The sequence below is a fragment of the Neopelma chrysocephalum genome, unplaced genomic scaffold, assembly GCF_003984885.1.
Source record: "Neopelma chrysocephalum unplaced genomic scaffold, ASM398488v2 Primary Assembly neopelma1_76, whole genome shotgun sequence".
Classification (NCBI taxonomy): domain Eukaryota; kingdom Metazoa; phylum Chordata; class Aves; order Passeriformes; family Pipridae; genus Neopelma; species Neopelma chrysocephalum.
Genome location: NW_020897737.1, coordinates 9954269 through 9975850, shown reverse-complemented (window position 1 = coordinate 9975850; position 21582 = coordinate 9954269). Strand labels below are relative to the sequence as shown.

At 40.6% G+C, this 21582-nt stretch overlaps 1 protein-coding gene across 6 annotated transcripts in view; it reads right to left on the bottom strand.

The window, feature by feature from the left end:
* Positions 1–21582, bottom strand: part of PRRG1 (proline rich and Gla domain 1) — a 51297-nt gene that overhangs the window by 9828 nt on the left and 19887 nt on the right. For all 6 annotated transcript variants that reach the window (XM_027688963.1, XM_027688962.1, XM_027688964.1 and 3 more), the window contains exons 3-5: positions 18853–19013; positions 8127–10634; positions 3125–3127 (exon numbers count right to left, since the gene is read on the bottom strand). In XM_027688963.1, the coding sequence (XP_027544764.1) occupies positions 10119–10634; positions 18853–19013 (677 nt within the window). In that variant the 3' untranslated portion in view covers positions 3125–3127; positions 8127–10118. The remainder of the gene's footprint in view (positions 1–3124; positions 3128–8126; positions 10635–18852; positions 19014–21582) is intronic.

Genomic DNA, 21582 nt, shown 5'->3' with positions numbered 1-21582 from the left:
TCGGCTGAAAGAGTCTTTCTCAAGGTTATACACAAATGAAAGAAAACGTCTATTATAAATTTACCTTGGCACAAGCAAGTATAAAAAAAGAAATAATCTGTGAAGAGGTGTTCTGAAGAGTGTTCAGTTTAAGACGAACATGACTAAAGGGAAAACAGCTGAAATACAGCAAGATTTAACTCTCTGCAGTCCTTTATCAGTACTTTTCAACCACAGCAACAGTCAACCACTCAACACATTTAATGGTTTAAGGCCAGAGGCAGGTACAGAACTTGCTACTCTAACCTTGGAGGTGTTGTCATACCCAGGGTGGAGCAGAGTTGACACGTGAATACATAAACATTCATGGAAATCCACTCCCTTGATTGCATAAGGTGAATACAGCAGGCCAAACTCTATTGTTACTGACAGAAGCTTAAAAGAGAAATGACAAGGAGACGTGTTGACAGAAATTGTTTTCTTCTACAGGAAAAATACTGCAAGTCTCTTGGCTTTAGGGGGCAGTTTATCTACTTGCCCTGTAGAGATAACCTTACACGCAGCACCAAGGGAGCAGAGGGATGACTTAAAAATCCTAAGGAATGAAAACACCTATCAGGTGAGACAGTCATTGTGAGGTTGCTGGGATAGTCTCAGCATTCCTGCACGCCTCCCTTCCCACTGCCTGGATGCACACCAACCAGCCTCTGATTAACCCTCTCTGGAAGCTGACCCTTTCACACAGATACCACCAGTGCCTGCAGTGGCCGATCCAGTTTAGTGGACCAGTATCTCCAGCTGCCCTTGAGGGTGGTTGGTACTGTGTGCTGGTCCAATATTCTCATTTTGATGTCCTCTGCTGTGGATTTCCTGGGTTTCTTGATACCAACCACAGCACAAAGGCAGGCCAAGTCAAAACAGAGAAACATCTGTTAACTTGATTCAAATATAGACAATACAGATACCAGAGATATGTGTACCTGAACAAAAGCAAGGGGTTTGGAAGACTTTTAACAACTACTACAAAAGTAATTACTCCCATTGAATTGGCCTCTTCCTTTTCTCTCTCTTCTAACTTTTTTTTTTTAGGAAAAAAATGAGACCATTATTTAATTGTATCACTGTCTTTAGATTTGGCATTAAAAGAGACCTCTTAACATTTCTGAGTGCCCTTCAAATAATTAGATTTCTAAAGCCCACCCTGTAGCATTCTATTAAAATTTATTAACTCACTTGCCAGCAGTTTAAATAACAAAGTGAAGAAAACAATTTGCATCAGGCACTGGACAGTGACGGCAGGAACATTCCCAAGGCACCGTCACATGATTTCTTTATATGCCCTTCAAAACCTTATACAAAACAGGAAGCTTTTAGAACTTGCCCCAAAGAAATTAAAATTAAGGTCACACAAGTAAGAGAGATGGGGCAGCTCTGTGGACCCGGAAAGATTCAGATGCTCACCTATCTGTTTGCATCACAAACCCAGCTAAGGTGCTGCTGCCTGTACCTTATGGAGAGAAGAGATCTCTTGAGTAGAGAGCTCCATGGCAGCTTAGGGGTTTGTAAAGCAGGTTTGTAAAGCTGCTTCAGGGCATGGGGCAGCCAGCACAGCCCTGCAGTGCCTCACGTGTAGCTGAGCAGTTCTTACCACATTAGCCCTGGTCACATGGAGAACATTGCCATAGGCTGGTCCTGAAGCAAAATAGAGCTCTGAACAGTGATAGCATCTGCTTCTCAGAGGCATTACTTCATGGTCAAATGCAGTTGCAGCCAGGCAGAGTGGCTGCTACCGTGGGGCCACGGCAGCCTGCGCTCCATGGCCACGTCTCCGTCAATGCTGGACACCCTTCTTCGGGAGTGGGGCAAGACAGCACCCCTGCCATCTCTCTCACACAGCAATGCCTCCATCATGTCTGTGCTCAGTGATAACCAGCCTCAAATCAACACAGATTGCAGCTGTGGTGGTGACACAGTGTCCTTGCAGCCTGAGGAGGCTCTCTGAGAAAGCAGAGGGATATGCCATGGGGAGGTGCAGGGGACAGCAGGGCAGCCTCTTGCAGAACCTCATCTGTGAAATCTCATGGAAGAGGAGTAGAGCATTTGTTCACAACCAACTACAGCAATCTCTTTCAAAGAAAGGATTATCAAAATGATGTTGACTATCAGCAAGCCAATAATTTGTCATTGTCACCAGCACAGAGGAGATGCCAGATGAAAGGCCCACAGGCTGTACCTGGCTCTGAAAACCTCTGTCAGACAGCAAAATAAACTCCACAGGTCTCTATCCTTTGCCAGGCCTGGCATGGAAGAGCTACTGGGAAAGGGCAGGGCAGGGGGAAGTGAATGCTTTGGTGATGTGTGGTAGCACTACTCAGCTGCCTGGGAAGGCATTTTACACATGTCCCAAAACAGGAGTCTGAAATTGGGGCTTATACTTTTAATGTTGCTCTGGAGAAGACTTTTCAACAGTATGGTACAATATATGGTGCAAGGAGTACTGGAGAAGTGAGATGGCTTATTATCAAGGTAACCACATCCATTTGGAAATGTCTGGACAAATGAGCAACGTGGGGGGACCTTTTTTCCGTCATGTTGCTAAGAGACATATTTGTAGTCAATCACAGAACCATCAACTGCTGCTACTCAGGAATTTTTTTTAATACTCTTCTATACTGAAAAATAACTCAGTGAAGCTAAAATTGCTCATGGAACCATGCAAGTTTTGACGAAAACAAGAAACAAAACCTGCACTGGCAATGACTTCTCAGAGTCCAGATGGAATTTGTGATCCATAAAGCATCACACCGAGGTTGGTATCACCAGCATACAAAAAATCAAGAGGAGCAGCTCAAACCCACGCCCTGTTATATCCCTTACTAGAAGAATACTGGACTGCTTTACAATAATCTATAAGGAGCTAATAAGTAAATTAAGTCTACGTCAAGTAGTTTAAATTCGCTATACCCAGAGATCTGCATATACTACAGAAAATTTCAAGGGATTTTGAAGTCTGAAAAAGGATGAAGACTGCTAGACTAGTTCAATGTGCAAAGCAGCCTAATGCCCTGCAGTGGAGGAAACACAAGTTGAAATCCTTGCTCCGGGGCTGTGGGTGAAGGTCAGAGCAAGAGTCAGCCTTCCTTACGGGCTGGGGGTTTGCTGACAGCCCCAAGGCACTGAGTATTTTGGCACTAGTATCATGATTTTGTGAAGTTTTCAGGAAGTCAATGTTGTGCTATGCAGAACAGTAAATGTTGAAATCTCAAAGTACTGTGCAGGACAGAAATCCCTTTTTTAAACACTTCTACCAATGAGGGAGACAGGAGCATTTTCACAGAGCCAAGCTGCCTGGGTGGAAAGGCTGAAAGGTAATGAAGGTTAGTAGCACAATTAGGTAAGAAAAGGGACACAAATAACATTTCATAGGGCTGAAAAAAAATTGACGAGAACATAACTTTAGAAATTATTTTCGAACCTACATTTCTTTTAATAAATCTGCACAATAAAAGTATCAACTGTTATGCACTTTGATATAAGAGCATGTGAAATATATTAGGGGGAATAGAACAAGGACGTATCATTATTCAGCACTGCTATTAAACAAAATGCAAAAGTCAGCAAGTTAAGAGAAAAAACATCCAAAACACCTAGAAACAGAAAAATGAAGCTTTTCATGAATATTGGACATATCTGGGAACACCCAGAGCAGCAGTCAGGCTTAGGTTTGAGGTCAGCATTTTTTCTTCATGGAAGGAAGGTCTTTTCATTTTAAAGTTGATAGTTACCTTCAACCTTGCCTGCTCCTCAGGTGCAGTCACGGAGAAATTTGCTTAATGCTGCCTATGCTACCAACAAATGAATGTTCAAGAGTGCTCAGCCTTTACTATACTTCTGCTAACACTCTTGAAGTTGTAGGTGAGTTGGAAACAATCCAAACCGCGATTTTAAACAGCTGTAGGATGGAAGAAGTACATTTAGAGACACCAACATAATGTTCAGAAACAAGCCCACAAGACTACACACAAAAAGGGGATACTGAGATATATCACTATTGTGAGACACAGCAGACATCTGTGTGGAATATTTTGATTTTATTTAATATGCTAGTGAGGTGGGTACGTACAAAAACCCCCAGTTTGAAAACTCTTATATGTCAGGTTTTTTTTCAGAGGGCCAGTATATTTTACCTTCACCCACCTGTAAAGAAAAACCTATGGTTAGAACAGAACCATGAACAGAAAAGCAGACAAAACAAAATAAAAGGAAGAGATAAAAATAACAATCCTAATAGTAAATGGAAATAAATGACTTGTGCTAAGAGAGTTTAGGGGTGCCAGCTGGGGAGAATGTTTGAGCTGGTCACATCGCCCTTGCTTTCCTTCAACAGTATAATTTTTCACAGAAAGTCCTGGCAAGAAATGCTGCCTGCAGTGGTTTTAATCTTGGAAACAACCCACGTGTGGTGGCTGCATTAAGACTGGAAGTGAAAAGGCCTCAGGTGGTAACAGGCTGTGCCTCACTGTGTGTCACAGACTGACACCTGCACCTGGCCCCAAATGCCTGAGTTCATCCCCTTGGCTGTTTGTCCAGCACTGAAATACTGCCTGGCCCAGGTGGGAGCAGACCAGCAATGTCAGGGACAGGGAAGGAGAGCAGGCGAGCTTGGGTGGCAGATCCACATATGTACAGACCTTGCAGCGTCATTGAACAAACAACTTGAGTCCTTGTGCTCAGCATCGCTGCCAGTGGCAAAAGCTGAGTAACAAAATAAAGAAAAATCTAAGGAAAAATCAAATCAGGACCCTCTGACCTATGGAATCGATCCAGGGTCTGTTGTGCAGGAAAACACATTCTACATCACAGGAAAGGCCAGGGAGACAGTCTAGTACAGAAAATTCCCTATGCAGAGATTTCATTGCTGGAAGTATCAAAATGATTTAAGCACTTGTTTCGTCCTTGCTTTAAGCTCCTCAGCTAAACCTGGGAGTGATGCAGGTACATACCATTCTTCCAAGTGGAGAAGGAAACAGCAGGTCACACTGAAAATTTTTGTTTTGATTCTTAGGTTTTGTTGTTTCTAAGGGGAAAACAGCACAGCAGTCAGTGTGCTTTTATTGTGTGATACCCAGAGACAGGACAGGCAAAGAGAACACAGGTCCTAATGTTACAGCATTGTTGCAGAAAGCTAAATGGTAAGCAAGTGCTGTATAACATGCTGCATGTGTTAGATATATACATGGTCAAGAGAATATAAGCAAGGCCTTTCTTGCACTGACTTGTTACTTAGCATTCAATAACTCACTGCCAAATGAAAAATACAATTACTGAGATCCCCCTGTAGAAGAAAAGCGTAGTTCAACTTTCTGGCAAAGCTCAAAGTTCAATTACCCTGTAGCGAATCAATCAAATCTGTGTGCAGCAAGCAATGAAATAGTACAGATGTCACCTCTGTGCTTTCAGCTGAACATGGTTTTCTTTCTTTTTAAAAATCAGCGAGTAGCACTAGGAGACATTTACAACTCTCACATTATGCAGAAGATAAAAAGAAATCTATCAATGTGATTTAGAGCAGCAGAGAACAGTGCTCAGGGCGTGCAAAACAATAAATAATGAACATTCATCACCAGTAACCTGCACGATGATCTGATTTTTATAGACACCGAGATTCATGATACCAGTTTAACATTGTATCTGCCACACTCCCATAGCTGGGAGCCAGGCATGCAGAGGCAATCATGCACTGAGCCATGTGCAAACACATCAGCCCATGGTGATGGATGTACGGTCAGGACACAAACGTGTACGTGCACAGCAAACGCCACTTAACCCAGGGCAGAGTGTCCTGTTTGGATAAGAAACGTTCCAAAGGGAGCAAGGTGCTACACTGTGGATGTGACAGCTTGGAAAGTCACGCTCACGCTGCTGCTTCAAAAGACTCTCTTTGCCCTTTTGTTATGATCAGTGTAAAAACTGCCCTGGTGTCCATGAAACTCTCAGACACCCACCTCCCTCCAGGCTTCACCAGCCTCTCCAAAAATACCAGGGACACATTATCCTGCCTACCAGAGCGAGAAAGGATGACACAAAGTTTTTGTTGACTACAACAGGGACCTTCAGTTTCCAGCAGGGGTCATTATGCAAGGTTGGTTTTGGTTTTGTTCACTGTTATGACATTCCCAGAAATGATGGCAAAATTTTGCAATCACTTTCAAATGGCTGAAGTTGACTTCGAAATTAAGTCCTCTGACTTAAAACACTTTTTTTGCTACAGAAGATTTGGTTTTTGTGCTTTTAAAAAAATTCCTGACAATGTCACTGGTCATATTTAATGCTGAAAAAAACTTCTAATAATTCCAGGTTAGTCCATGATATTGTCAGTGAGTGAAAAAGGGAATATGCTTATGTTTATAAAACAGCCAATGAGACAATGTGAAGAAATCCTCTGACCCAGTTCTGATCCCAATTACAGTGCTTGAAAAACAAGATTAATTTGGAATTAGCCCTCAAATAATTCAAAGAAGTTTCAAATCAACCTTGCTGCCTGTGGAGTAAAAACTGCCCAAGAGCTGTCCCCTCACTCAGCTGTAATTTTTCAATTTGTTGTAAGAGAGAATAATTTCTGCTTTCCCTCAGCCTGTGACTGTTATTTTGCTATGGCTAGAACAGATGCTTTTTTTAAAACTGAAAACTATACAAATTCACAAATATGATTAAAATTGAGCCTGAATTTTGAAAGAATATACTTGCTTGGCTACAAAAAATAGATACTTTATATCATAAAAGTAATTGATTCATGCAACTAAGTCCATAGAGCAATGCAAATTAAAAGACCACTTAAATACACAGTTAATTCTCATTGTAGTTGTGTAGAATTGATATTTTGAAACAATAGAGGCATCTTAAAAAATTTTATTTAGCATATCGAAAAACAAATGTTACAAAAAATTTTCTATAAACATAGGCAAAAATGTTTAAATAGGATAATTTAATGTAAACCAAACCCCCTTAAAATATGCAATACTGTAATCAGAGGTTATTTACATCCAGTGAAGACAGAACAACCTTCACTAATGTTAATGTAATCTAAGCAAATCATTAATTTCCATAACACATTTAAGTTAGTTTTAGTAGCTAAATCATCTCAGTCCTAATACAAGATGAAATTCAGTGTTACATTCAGAAGTGGGAAAGGCAGTATCCTGACTATTCATGTCATCAGTCAAGATAGCACTGCATTCAGAGTTGCAAAACCTTAGAGAGGTACAACTATAAATTCATATTTATTGCATGACATGCAATTACAGGATAGGTAAAACAAACAAACAAGCTGTATAAAACCCCAGTACAAATGAAATTTTATTTTTCAATCAGTTTAGAAAAGCCAGCCACAAGACTAAGCTATTTTCCCACATTTCACAAAACAGAACAAAACAATTTGTAATTTGATATTATTCCAACATGGAGAAAACTGTTCATGTCTCAGAGGAAATGAATTTGCACAACTGTCCCACACAGTTTTGTTAACTATGAAATTTATTCACCAAGACATAAATGTATAGCCCACAATGGCTTTCATGCTCATGTACATGGAAAAGGCATAGCCCAATAAATTTTACTTATAGATCACTTTAGGTATTTGGTTGTGACTTTTTTGGAACAGCAAGCATCAATTTTGAATTGCACACAAAGGTATCTACAGGATACAGTAACAGGATAAAGTAACATATTCAATCTAGGAACCAGAAACGAAGCCTTTAAAAGTGGTAGTGGAATATAGTTTAAAAAAAAAAAAAGCCAAACAAAAAAGGGATCTAGCTCATCTCTAAACTACTAAACCAGGCTGCCCATGTTCAGGGGATGACAACTGCTGCTGAACAATCTAGTGTGAAATGGGTGATCTCCATGCATTTCCTACAGGAAAGTCTTATATTCTAAGAAAGTTACTGCTAAAATTACTATCTGTGCTGGCAGGCACAGGAGATGCCAATATGGCACAGACATTGAAGTACCAGCTCTTTCTGAGGTGGTTTCTGCACGTTGGGATGAGGCACTTTGTTTTGGTAACATCTGTCCAAAGCAGTTCATTTATTAACTGTGCTCAGTAGAAAAGGAGCTTTAACTTCTATAAGTGGCAATTCAGGATTCACAAGGGCTAAAACCACTTCAAAAGAAAAGGTCAGACAGCCCACAAACAAGACCCAGGCAATTTTTACTACAAGTGTCCAAAATATTATACTTATCTGCCCAATATCTATTATATATAATATGCATAAATAAGAGTTACAGTTTTGACAACGGAGTCAGGAGTTTGGCCAGGGGTTCATCTATTAACTCTAACATAACTTGCCTTAGCAACTGGAGATCCCCAGCAGACAACTTTGGCAACCTACTCTTTGTCAAAAATGAGAACATTAAATTAATCATAAAATCCTTACTCCACTTGTCAGTACATCAGATCAAATTCTTACCAAAGTGTGCATATACACACTCATCTATGATCACATATTTTTTTCCAGTCTCTGTCCATAAAAATCCTTTGGGAAAAGGTGGGCCAAGCCCCCATGAGATGGACTTTAAGAGCAATTTCAAATGTATGGCACTGGCATTTCATTTGGGGCGTTTGAAACAAGATGCAGTTTGTGTTTCTGTTTTAAGAAAGCCAACATAACATAATTTAGTTCTTCAGGGCCAAACACACTTCAGTTGGTGCTGATTGAATAGTAGAACATGGAACAGTACTGAGCTAATGCCACACTACCTTGGTGTGGGAAGAAAGAAAACTGAAACTAATATTCAGAAGTTAAATCAAGCAATGAACTTTCAAATCAAGCTGGGAAAAAAGGAATCACCACACTAGAACTTTCACCACCCTAACTATCATCAGCATCTAAACCAGGTAGGTGAAATTTTGTACAAGCCTGTAGATAATTTGCATCCATCTCTTCATCCTCAAAAAGTCACTCCACACTAATGCTTGGGGTTATGCCTGCATGTTCTTAGAATTCCTTGTTGGAATGGGTAAGCAATGAATATATTTGTTGTTGCAAAAAGGTATCTATATTCTCTGCAAAGGATTTCCAAAGGCACCAATACAAGGTGCACACACGGTACAGGTAAGTAGGCAGGAGAGTATCAGAATTTGAGGAAGGGGTTCATAGCTGGGGAAACCTTGAGGAAGGTTTTCATAGTTGGGGGAAAAAGGAAGACACACTGAATTGCTTTCCTTTTTCCTTTTTATAAGGAAAAGTAATACCTTTGGGTTATGTGCTTATAGATAACATCCTGGTCCCAGTGAAGACTATGGGAGAAAATTTATGACCAGGATTTTATCCACTCTTGAGTATTTCAGTATTTCATTATTTACTGTTGCATGAACTTTCTTGTTCTAAAGTTAACATGCATACTTCTCACCTCTGGAATACACACGGGAAAACAGGAAAGGCAGAACACAGACAAAACCAAACACTATTAAATCCACTAATCAGTGTTTTGAATTTTTAGCTTCTAAACATTTACAGAATTTTGAGCTGTAATAGCAAAAGCTTTAGAACACACCTCTTCTGCTAGGACTCTGAAATTATTGCTATTACACCAGCATTCTCTAAATGAAATCCTGGTTTGAACACAAAGGCATCCTGCCCTCAGCCTCCTGAGGGTCCAGGATAGGGTTCATCATGTAACAAAAATCCAAGTGAGAAAAAAGAACCTACCAGACGAGGCAATACTGTAAAATCAGGCCCCTTTAGTGTAACTAACTATTAAAATGTTGTTTAAGGATTCCCTATTGCAGGGAATTATGACAGTCTGCAGTAAGAAAGGGGAGGGGAATCCCACAAATCTTGTGGGGAACGTGGACATGTTCAGAATAAAACAAGTGACATCCCCCAAAACAGAGGTACTTTTGAGAAGTATGACAGAGCACCACACTTGTATCTGCACTACACTCTCAATACAGATTCCTTATCTTTTAAGACCTTCTGTAGGGGAAAAAAAATCCCAAACCCAAAGAACGAGTGAACCTAATAAAAAGTGAAATCCATTGTACAAGTCCATCAAATTACAGAAATGCATAATATGCCAAGATAAAGTGCTACAAAATGATTACTGATTTTTAAAAGGTCCGTGGCTTTCTTCTGGTTTCACTTAGCACTGGTGACAATGGGAGTTAGTGCAATCGCACCGGCTGAGCTGGAATTCACAATGTCTTCGTATTGCGGGGGTGGATCTAAATGTTGCTCAGTGTCACTTCTTCTCACACTGATCTCACCAGTGGCTTCCTCATAGGAAGGAGGAGGATCACAGTTTGAGAGCCTGGTGGATATCGAGTCCGACCGTGCATCCGAATAGCTCAGACCTCCCGGGGAGAGCCCACTGACTTCATACATTTCCTCCTGTGGGGAATGAACAATGCTGAGGGGCGGCGGGACAGGGCCTCTGCCATCAGCCACAGCACCGTCACCGTGGGCTCCCCTGTGCACGTACACCGACTGTCTACGCATTTTCTTTTTAAACAGGCATCTCCATATGACAAAAATGACAATGAGGATAACGAAAAGGCCAATGATTAATGGAAACGCAAGGTAAAATGAATACCAGGTATGTCCTGTGTTACTTTCTCCCTGAAGTCCGTTTTTGTAGACTTTCCAGAACTCCTTCTAGAAGAGCAAGATACAGTGAGTCAGAAACTATAAGATAGTTAAAAAAAAAAAAAAAGCAATGTCAGCAAGTTGTTTTAAATGAATGAGGAAAACAAAAAAGGCATTTCTACTAAGGATTAAAATAAGAACTGGCATGGATAAGCACACACAATAAACTTTCAATTTTTCTTCCGATGTCATTAGTGATACCAAACGGATTTGGTTTTTAAAAACAAACTCCACACTACTTTTAAGGTTCCTGTGTCTGCACTCAGTGTTTGCAAACATGCAGCACAGACAGGACTATGCAAAAATAGACAAACAATCAACCCCTCAAACAGAAAAAAACCCAGCCAACCAACCCTCCTGTCCCCGAAACGAACTAGCTAAAAAACCCCAAAACCCCTGTCTAATCAGCATGCACATTAGCCATCTGATGGATCAAAATTTTTCAGCACCACTCAAGGTAAAACTTTGGGGTTTGTTTGTTTTAAAATTGCAATAATGTACTAATAGAATTTGACAGGGAAATACCGGTTCGGAATGACAGACCATTTTGGCAAAGCACAACTATGTTGTACTGTCATCTCATAATTTAGACTTCCTCCACCCTCTGGCTCATACAGTGATTGCTGTCAGCTTATTTTGAGTTGATCCAGATCCTCTGTTTACAGCTAAAAATAGCTCCAGAGCTATGAGAATATCACACAGCTTATTATATTCTAGAAATCTTGACAGCACAGCTACAGATAAATGGAACATAAAGTGAAAATATGAACAAGTGAAAACAAAGATGAAGGGGTACACCAGCACTTGAAAGTCATCTTTGCTCTATTAATGTGCACAAGCAGGAGCACAAAGATCATGTTGCCAATTTCCTCTGCAGGGACTGCTATGAAAAAAAAAAAGAAAAGCATAACCTGCCTCAAAAAAGTAGCCATCCTCACCTGTAACATAAGATCTCTCCTACTAAGAAACACTTCCACTGTGTTTTATAGTCATGGATAATTTAAGAAAAAAATAATTAATGACATCCTGCAATCCATGCCAGAAACTCTGAACTCTTTAGTTTCCTATAAAAATACAGAGAGTTGGCCCAGCCATGCTCATGCCAGCATTGCATTCATTTGAAATGATAGCACATATCTCATGCAAGTATTTAGGAAATAGTCACCAGGTAAAATTGATATTGTCACTCAGTTATTAGTAGACATATTCAGGTGCAGACTGACCGACTTAGAGCACAGACAAACCAGGTCCATTAGTTTTTTTTTAGTTCAGGACTGCTGCCACATGATCAGCGTTAAACAGAAAATGCCACCAAGCTGATCCCAGAGGCAGCTTGAGTCCACAGGCAGTGTCGAGGCTAAACCTGCCCAGTGCAAAGCCAGGACCAGGACACCATGGACAAAACACATGCTCACAATGTTTCTGGATCAGAACTCACTAAGGTTAAGAGCAATGCCATGTGCATGAAACAAATGACTATCCTGTAAATTTTCTTTACCAAAGATGAATTCAGTTGTTCTTATGCTATATATATACTATACTCAGTGCAAATTAAAAAAAAAAAAAAAATGATTCCTACAGCAATCCATTCAGGCATTTTCCCTAAATTCCAAGGCTTGACACCACAAATGTGTCATCACAGTGCCCCTCTTTGATGTGAACGCAGGTCCAAGTCACCCAAGCTAAGTCAGGTAGGATTGGCTTCAAACAAAGCAAGAAACTCTGGGAAGATGGACCCTAAACACTTCTATACAAGGCCCTTCCCTGATGCACTGTTCCACATTGAATCCTACATCAACTGTGCTGATTTTAGAAAAACATATGGGGGGGGGAACTAACATTAAAAAAACCGACATCAGATGCACAGCTGAGGACTTTTGGGATCTCTGCATGATAAAACCTGGCAAAACCAAACACCTCACCCTCTCCCCGCCAGATTACCAGGCAATCAAGAAGATCTATTACCTATCACTTTTCCATCTGGTTAGAATAGAATTAAATTATTTAGTGAAATAAATAATAGATATATTGTTGACTAAAAAAAGCAGAAAAGGATACATTAGGATTACAAAATGCTATTGTCTGCACTGGAATGAAATTTTCCATTTCGCTGTTCTGCTGCCTCAATGGCAGCAAAGAAATAAAATGGTACAGTGCTTGTTTTTAAGGCCAAGGTTGCAAAGATTTACAGAAAGATGTCAAATAGATTGTGCAAGGGTATGTCATTTTAAAGACTGTGGAGGAGAAAGGTAGTTTTGATGAAAAAGAAAAAATCACACTTCTCCCCTAGCAATCTATTTCATGTTGTAGACTGCAGAGGAAATGCACCTTTTCCAATAGAAGGGTAGTAAGTAGTGACTGGTATTTTAGTGTTGTTTTCATGTTACTTCTAGGTCAGATCTATCTGCTGTAGAAAATGTCTCTGTACCTTTTTTATAAAGCTTAAATACCAGCTGAAATACCTCCTTGGCACTCTGCAACATGGCAAAGAAGCAAAAGAAGCTGTTTTCCCAGACTGGCAGGTACTTAGTTCAGAACAGGTTGTGGGGATGTTTGACTTGATGATGTGACCAGACAGCTGCATAAAGAGCTTAAGGTAAGAGTTGAAACTGCCTCAAGGATGAAAGTAGTTTAGTGTCCTCTTTCATTTATATGCAAGGTAAAGAAAATTCAAGACAGTGTAGACACCCCTCACCCCCTGGTCAAAAATTATAGTATTTTAGATCTAATACTATCTTACAGAGACACAGGAATGAAGTTCTGCACACAGACGAAAAACACTAAGAAAGAAATACTTAAATGTTCTTCTTCAGGGGAAAAGTGAAAAACAACCAACCAAAAAAACCCACAACAAAACAACCCCACTAAACCCACCAACCAAAACCTTACCAGCATCCCAGGTTTGCAGCTTGCATTTCTGCAAGTCAGATCTCAAAGAGAAGCACAAAGACACTTAGTTCCAGAGTGATGCAGTTGACAGGAACTGCAAGAAATTAATCCTTAGGGTTTGAGCTGCACAGCTGCCAAGCGGCTCTCCCTCTGCTCCATCATCCCACAGCTACACCACACAGTAAATTGATGGTGCAGAAGGAGTACAAGACATCTGGTGAAAGTCAAATCATGCCCTGCAAAACCACAGACAACTCAGATGAATTTGCACAATGTCAGGATTTGTACAAACTGCTCTGAAAAAAGAACAAGTAGGGGAAATACTGAAAACTTAGAAAGCAGCTGTGAAATTCATAAAGAAAGTTAAAGAGTAGTTTAGAAGTTGAAAAGCTCACAGCACAAACACTCCTTCCACAATTGCTGGTCTCTTAAACCAACAACAAAAAGGACTGACTTTCTACTTGACAAAATTACTAATTTGCGATCAAAGAAAAGGACACTTAAGTAATCATTTATCCTCAAGTGCTGTACAACTGGGAATACCAGGTGTGAATGCCTTATAAGGCTGAAAAACTAAGTTAAGCAGGCCACAGAATCAGATAACCACTGTGGAAAAGACTTGGAAAACATCTAACATACATTCCTGCCAAGAGCTATCTTTCTGAATGTACCTTATTGCTTCGGCAAATCCAGTTTGAAATAATCAAAAGGAATTCTCAAATGCATCCCAAACAAAGACAGTTACAGAAAATTTGCCAGAATTTTGTTTCCCTTTTATTTGTAATACTCAGAACAGAGTCAGCATCAGTTAACTGGATCTGAACACTGAATCAAATAAGGGATCCACATGAAAGTCAAGAGACTCACATCCTGCTTAGAATTTCAGCTGAGGCCTTTACTATATTTGGCAGCATCATCAGCTCAAATGATCCTTGATCAATTGTCTGACTTGTTTTAAAGGTGGACTAATATGCCAGCCAAAAGAGCGCTCGGTATTAGGTTGGCAGAGGATGCAAACAAAGCAGTAATGGGAAGTGAGTGCACTTGCTACAGTGTTTCCTTCTGGTCTGCCCCCGATTTCAGGTGGCAGGAAAAGATTCACCTCTTCTCCTCTGGATATTTATCCAGCATCCATAGTTACACACAGACTGGCACTAGAAGTCTTACCCAACCACATCCTTTTAGATCTGGTGCTGACAAGTTTTGAGTTTGCTAAGCTTTTTCGTAGTTTCTTTGTTTGCTTTCTAGGATAAAGCAAGACAGAAAATATTGGAATTTCTTCAATACTTAAAATTCGTGGGAAGATCTGTGACTTTCAGCTTTTAAAAACTTCATGCAGCACAATTTTAAAAAAAATTAGTTAATGGACATAAAATTAACGTCAGCGCTACAATCACACCCAGATACTTTGCACAGCAACATCTGAATAAATCTTTAAATTGCCCAACAACCTTTGACAACTGACCAGGGACGACACACAGTGCTGCTGTAGGCAAAGGCACCACAATAAACAGCTTTACTAGGTCAGCCCTAGGGTTCACCTAACTGGTAACTTCTCTGTGACAACCATAGTTAGAGACTGCTGAAAAGAGAGTTCAAACAAAGTAGGCAGTGACACTTTCCCAGATCTCACCTATTCGTACTTCAAGAACTATCATTAGCCAAAGCTAATTCCTTTTATTTAATGATTCCAGACTGATTATCTTCCCTTCATTTACATCAATGTTCTCTGAACATATACAAGTTTTTAGGATCCAAAACATCCCGTGGCAAGGCAGGTCACAGCTCTATTACCTGTGGTGAGGAGAGATACTTCTATTGCTTTGAACCTGCACATTCTAGTTTCCTTTGAGGCCCTCTTAGCTCTGCTATCAGAAGGATGGCAAGTGACTGACCTCAGCTCAGCCTTCATGCTCTTCACAGATATCAGCACATACTCCCTGATTTAATTATTCTATGAACTACTGTTGCCACAAAAGACTTTTGATATCTTTGGTCAACTGTCACTCTTCTCTGGTCCTTCCTCAGCTACTAATTTGCTTTTAAAGAGATAGGGGGATCACGGCACATTCAAGATGTGGGTATGCACTGACAGAATTACACTCTTTATTTTGATCCCTATTTTTTCTTTTTTCATATTCTTGGCACTCAGGTTTTTTATTTTTGTTTTGTTTGGCTGCTGAGCATTAAATTCAAGTCTTCACAAATTTGAATTCAGATCTTGTTCCTGAATTCAGTTCAAAGCCAATTATATATACAGTGAATGTTCCCTTTTCCCCCCGCACGCATTTTATTTGTCAACACCAAATTTCATATTCTATTTTAACCACAAAGTCTTGCAAATTCTTCCCTGATGACTCTAGCATAACATAATTGTATTATCTTTATAATTAACTTTATAATTTTAAATAATAATTCTGAACCTGTCAAAATCCCCAAGCCTACAAAATACTAAAAGCTGTCATGAAAATACTGAACACTATGTATATATACTTGACATACAAAATGCTAATTAAAAACTCATGAACCAAAAATAACTTCAGGGAACTGCTTGATGTTACTTTAATATTACAAATTTGTATGTTGCACAGTGCCCCAAAGACTGCAGAAAAATGAAGAACCGAGTGGACAAGATAAGAATACAAAGTGAGAGATTACACAGAACAAAGTTACCATGAGATAAATAAGCTACAGATCCTATTTGAATCCCACTTTATCCATACTATGAATTGTTGATTCTTTGTTTCTCTGAATGTACTGGATCATGTTCCTTGTCTGCTGCATCCATTTCCTTCCCCTGGGGCACAGAAATTAAGTCTTACTAAGTGGCTGTGTGGATGGATACTGCTGGGGGACAATGGACTAAAGCTGAAGTAAATAAGGCTGGTCAGGCACGACTGCACATTAGCAGAGCCTGGCCCATTAGCAAGATCCCAACAACAAAATACAGCAGCCAGGAAAAAACAATACAGTAGTAAAAATGGATAAAAGCTCAGGACCTTATTGGAAGCTCCTTTGCCACTTGTGGCAAGAACAAAAATGTATCTATTTCTATTTTACTACTTCCCAAATACCTCTGCAAGAGAACTGCTATCTACTAAAACATGAAATGTTCCTAAAAGTAGCAAAATAAGCCGAAATTAGAAGCAACATGTTTAAGTTGTGTTTTCTCTAACAACTCGAACAAAAAGCAAAAGTGATATTATGTTAGAATATTATACAAATTGTCTCATTGTACACACTATTCTTAATTACACAAAGAGTTATATTAGGAATAGCCACACTATGACAAATTTGGGAGGTAAAAAAAGTGCATGCACTTTAAAGCTTCAGAAAGAAGAAGCTTTGAAGAGATGGCACATATTTCATTTTAATACATCCTACTATTTAATAAGTCCTACTATTTCATTTTAATAAATCAAAAAATTCCCATTCATCTCCCCAGGTATGACCTCCAACAAAAAGATGCCAAGAACTTAAAATCTCCAGTATGCCTTTCACATTGTTCTTTTTTGATGTAGAGCTCAGCAGCTGAAGAGTGGAATGCACTACCTGAGTAAATTCTGGAAGAAATCTGCAGTGTTCCCTCTTTCACTTCCACCACTATACCACTGGCCCTGCCAGTACAATTTCCCTGTGCCAAAATACACTAGGGATAGAAGCTTATTGTGGAGATAAGTAGAGATAATGATACCTAGTCACAAGGAAGCAACTGCTTCTCACTTTAAATTTATCTTCAAATTTAGCCCTAATTTCATCCGTATCTATCTTGAATTAAAAAAAAAATTGACTGTATTGTATTAAATAGTTCAGATGGCACCATCAAAAACCTGGTTTTGTTTTTTGTGAAGCAATATAAAATACTTTGAGTATGATGTGCAGCTACTGCTTGCAGAGCCATTAGCCCACAAGCTTCTTTAAATCAGAGAAGCCAACAGAGTTAGGCAACAATTCTGTGTGGGCAGTTTCTGCTTCATTCCAATCAAGTTAATAGATCACTGCCCTTGCATAACACATGGTAGCACTGAAATCATTGTTCCTTCCATGTTTAAATCACTGGTGCTTAACGATACTCTCTGGAGGCTTGCAGATTTTAGCTTGAAGAAGGCCACTTTCCTTATTTTTAGACTATTAATAGTCTGGGCAGTGAACACTTTGGCCAGCTGCACCAAAACCTGGGATTCAAAGGTGTATTTTAAATGGAAAGCTTTTCAAGCTTCTCACTCTTTTCATGTGAATGTATTCAATAAACAAGTTATTCCAGCAGGAGTGAGGTAAGTGAAGACTTGTGCTCTCTGCTTCTCTATACTCCCCATAACTGTCCCAGTCCCATCATTTCTTCCAAGCAGGACAACTACATTTATGACATCCAGGGAGAACCAGTACATGGGCTACTTGGGTAAAAACTCATCTGCCTCCTTTTCTCAAGTGGGGGTTCATGTTTCTTTTCTTTCCAGATGCCAATTTGCACAACACATATAAGTATAATTACCTCTAAAACTTCTACCCCCTTCAAATGCAGTTTAATTGGGACAAATGTGTGCTCCCAAGGCCCAGAAAGCCAACTGTGTCCTGGGCTGCATCCAAAGCAGCATGGGCAGCAGGGCCAGGGAGGGGATTTTGCCCCTCTGCTCTGCTCTGCTGAGACCCCACCTGGAGCACAGCATCCAGCTTTGGGGTCCTCAGCACGAGAAAGGAGTGGAGCAGGTCCAGAGAAGGGCAATGAAGATGATCCAAGGGCTGGAGAACCTCTCCTGTCAAGACAGGTTGAGAGAGCTGGGGCTGTTCAGCCTGGAGAAGAGAAGACTCTGGGGAGACCTTATAGCACCTTCCAGTGCTTAAAGTGGGCTTATAAAAAGAGGGAAAGCAACTTTTTACATGGACAGATAGTGATAGGACAGAAGAAATGGTTTTACACTAAAAGAGGATAGATTTACATTAGATGTTAGGAAGAACTTTGCTCAGAGAGTAGTGAGGTACTGGAACAGGTTGCCCAGAGAAGTGTCTGCCCCATCCCTGGAAGTGTTCAAGGCGAGGTTGGATGGAGCTCTGAGCAACCTGGTCTAGTGAGTGGCATCCCTGTCCATGGTGGTGGGGTTGGAACTAGGTGATCTTTAAGATCCCTTTCCATCCAAGCCTTTCTATAATTCTATGATGGATTTGAAAGTTACTGCTGTGCAGTCTATCTGTCTCCACAGTACACTTTCTTTGCTTAAAGAAACACTACCAAAATAAAACCAAATCTAATGTAGTGTTGGATAACATACAAGCATGCAGCACACGTAAAAATTTAGCATCAGTACACCCCATTCATCTTTATATACACAACATAACATACCGTTTTTTCCTCATTTTCAAATGCTTCTCTTGCTTCTTCATAGCTACAGATTTCTTCTCTGCATTCATGTTCTATGTCACCTTGCTTTAATTCTTCCAGAAACGTGTTGGCTCTTGGGTATCTTTTTAACACAGAGTTGGCTTTGTCCTCTGTTAAGAACACTGAATAAGAAGAGGTGAGACAACAAAAGTCAGTTCTAAAATAGATACCCAAAACCTCACGCTAGAGTTGTTCAAAGAAAACGTGCTCATAAGAAAAAGCTTTTTCAAAGTCTTCCCTTTTATTTCATATGATAAAAGGCCTCTCCTAGTTTTGTTCACTGTTGTAAGGAGTTGGGCCTACAATTTCAGTAGTTATTGTATAATGGCATAAATGCAATAGACCTCAATTCAGCATCATAGTCCTGTGTGCTTCAACAAGACTGAAGCTGGTGCCTAAGACGTGCTCAGATGAGACAGGCACGTGCTCAGCTCAAGCAATTTCTTAAACTAAGATGACACAGAACAAACAAATCCTGCCTGTGAACATCCAAAACGAGATTTGCAACTGCCTGAGGACATCACAGCCACAATGCTCTGAAGTTTTTTATATAAATATTTATGACTATTACCCAGAGTCACTCACACCAGAACAGCTGCATTTATCAATGTTTTAGTCTGTTAAGTTTTTTGAAGCAACTTCGAAGCAGACTGGTTCCCTTCACTCCAGAAATCTCAACCATGAAATGGGTACCCTTTTGGAGGTGTGGGGGGAACTGGCCTCTTTCTATTTTCTTTAATCATACACAAAACCTCACCTTATTTGATTAATCAAATAAAACAGTTCCAAAAGGCAACCAGTGTTCTGACACAGATATTCTTTACTTGCGTTCTTTAGTTTTCTCTTTTCTTCTGATGTTCCAGATTTCCCTCAAACTCCGCGCGCCAATGGTTTTTACAGTAATATGCAGCAACTGGAACACTCCAAAATCCATCACACGGAGTTACCTGGGAGGTACATCTGCAGTAAATGCTGCAGAAATTCTCCAGGTGTTTCAGGTCAGGAAGCAGGAACATCATGTCAGTGCTACACTGCTCTTGGGCTCTCACTGCCAGCAAGAGGGGATGATGATTCAATGCACTGCCACACTAATGCACTCATACCACTTTCCTGACCTATGCAATCATTTGTGCACTGCTTCATTTACATTTAATCTGAAGGGCTTTTTTTTCCCTTAATCATCTGATTTTTAATGTTACAGAAGGAGGGCAGCAAGTAAACAAATATGATCACTGAGCTTTTGCTTTAGATAGATGTCATCTGTCAGCAATGATTAGCATAATTAGGCTGATCTACTTGAATTTCATTTTATTTAGTCTCTGTAATGGGTTTATGTGGCCAGGTTTTGGTAGTGGCGAGGCTACAGGGGTGGATTCTGTGAGAGGCTGTTAGAAAATTCCCCTCTGTCCAAGACGGACTCGGTGCTGGCCAAGGCTGAGCTCATCCGGGATGGTGGTGGCACCTTGAGGATAACATACTTCAGAAGGGTAAAAAAGCTCTGTGCAACTGCAGCAGCAGAGGAGTGAGAATATATGAGAGCAATGGCCCTCCAGACACTGAGGTTGGGGAAGCAGGAGAAGCAGAAAATGCTCCAGGTGCCGGAGCAGATATTCCCTTGCAGCCCACGGTACAGAGCATGGTGAGGCTGTGTCCCTGCAGCCCACGGAGGTCCGTGGTGGAGCAGAGATCCACTTGCAGCCTGTGGAGGATCCCACACTGGAGCAGATGGATGCCCAAAGGAGGCTGTGATCCCATAGGAAGCCCATGCTGGAGCAGGCTCCTGGCAGGACCTGTGGACTCTGTGAAGGACCCACACTGGAGCAGACTGTTCCCAAAGGACTGCACCCCATGGGAGGGCCCCATACTGGAGCAGGGGAAGAGTGTGATGAAGTCCTTCCCCTGAGAAGGAAGGAGCAGCAGAGACGGTGTGTGATGAACTGACTGCAGCCCCCAATCCCCGTCCCTCTGTCTGCTGGGGGGAGGAGGTAGAGAAATGGAGAGTAAAGTTGAGACCAGGCAGAAGGGAAGGAAAAAAAGTGTTTTAAGATTTGTTTTTGTTTTCTCACAATTTAAATAATTTCCCCAAGTTGAGCCTGTTTTGCCTGTGACAGTAACTGGTGAGTGAACTCTCCCCGTCCTTATCTTAATTCATGAGCCTTTCACTGTATTTTCTCTCCCCTGACAAGGAGCAGAGTGACAGAAGGTTTGTTGGGCACTTGGTGTCCAGCCAGGGTCAACCCACCACAACTTGATTACAAATCATTATACAGTGATCTTCCTTTTGCAAAGGATTAAATCAAGATTTGAAGATAAATTCCAAAACAGCACTCACTTCCAGTTTTAATACATGTACACACATGCACCACACAAATGACACTATTCACAATGGTGCCAGGGGCTCAGTGCCAACCCTACAACTGCACCTCCCACTAATCTGGTTTTCTACAGCACCACGGGTGAGCACATGGATATCTCCTATAAATTCACTGACTAAATAACATAAACCTCTTCAAAAGGAAAGAAAATAAGATGGCTTCTTTCCATTTCCCACACAATTCTGCTGACTCCCCTCTAGGCCTGAAGAAGCTGGTTTCTCTCCACATGCCTCAGTGATCACCTAAAGGTGATGAGCTGAAGGACTTGTCCACATGAGGAAGCCAGCACACAGCCATGCCCAGGGTTGGACTGCTG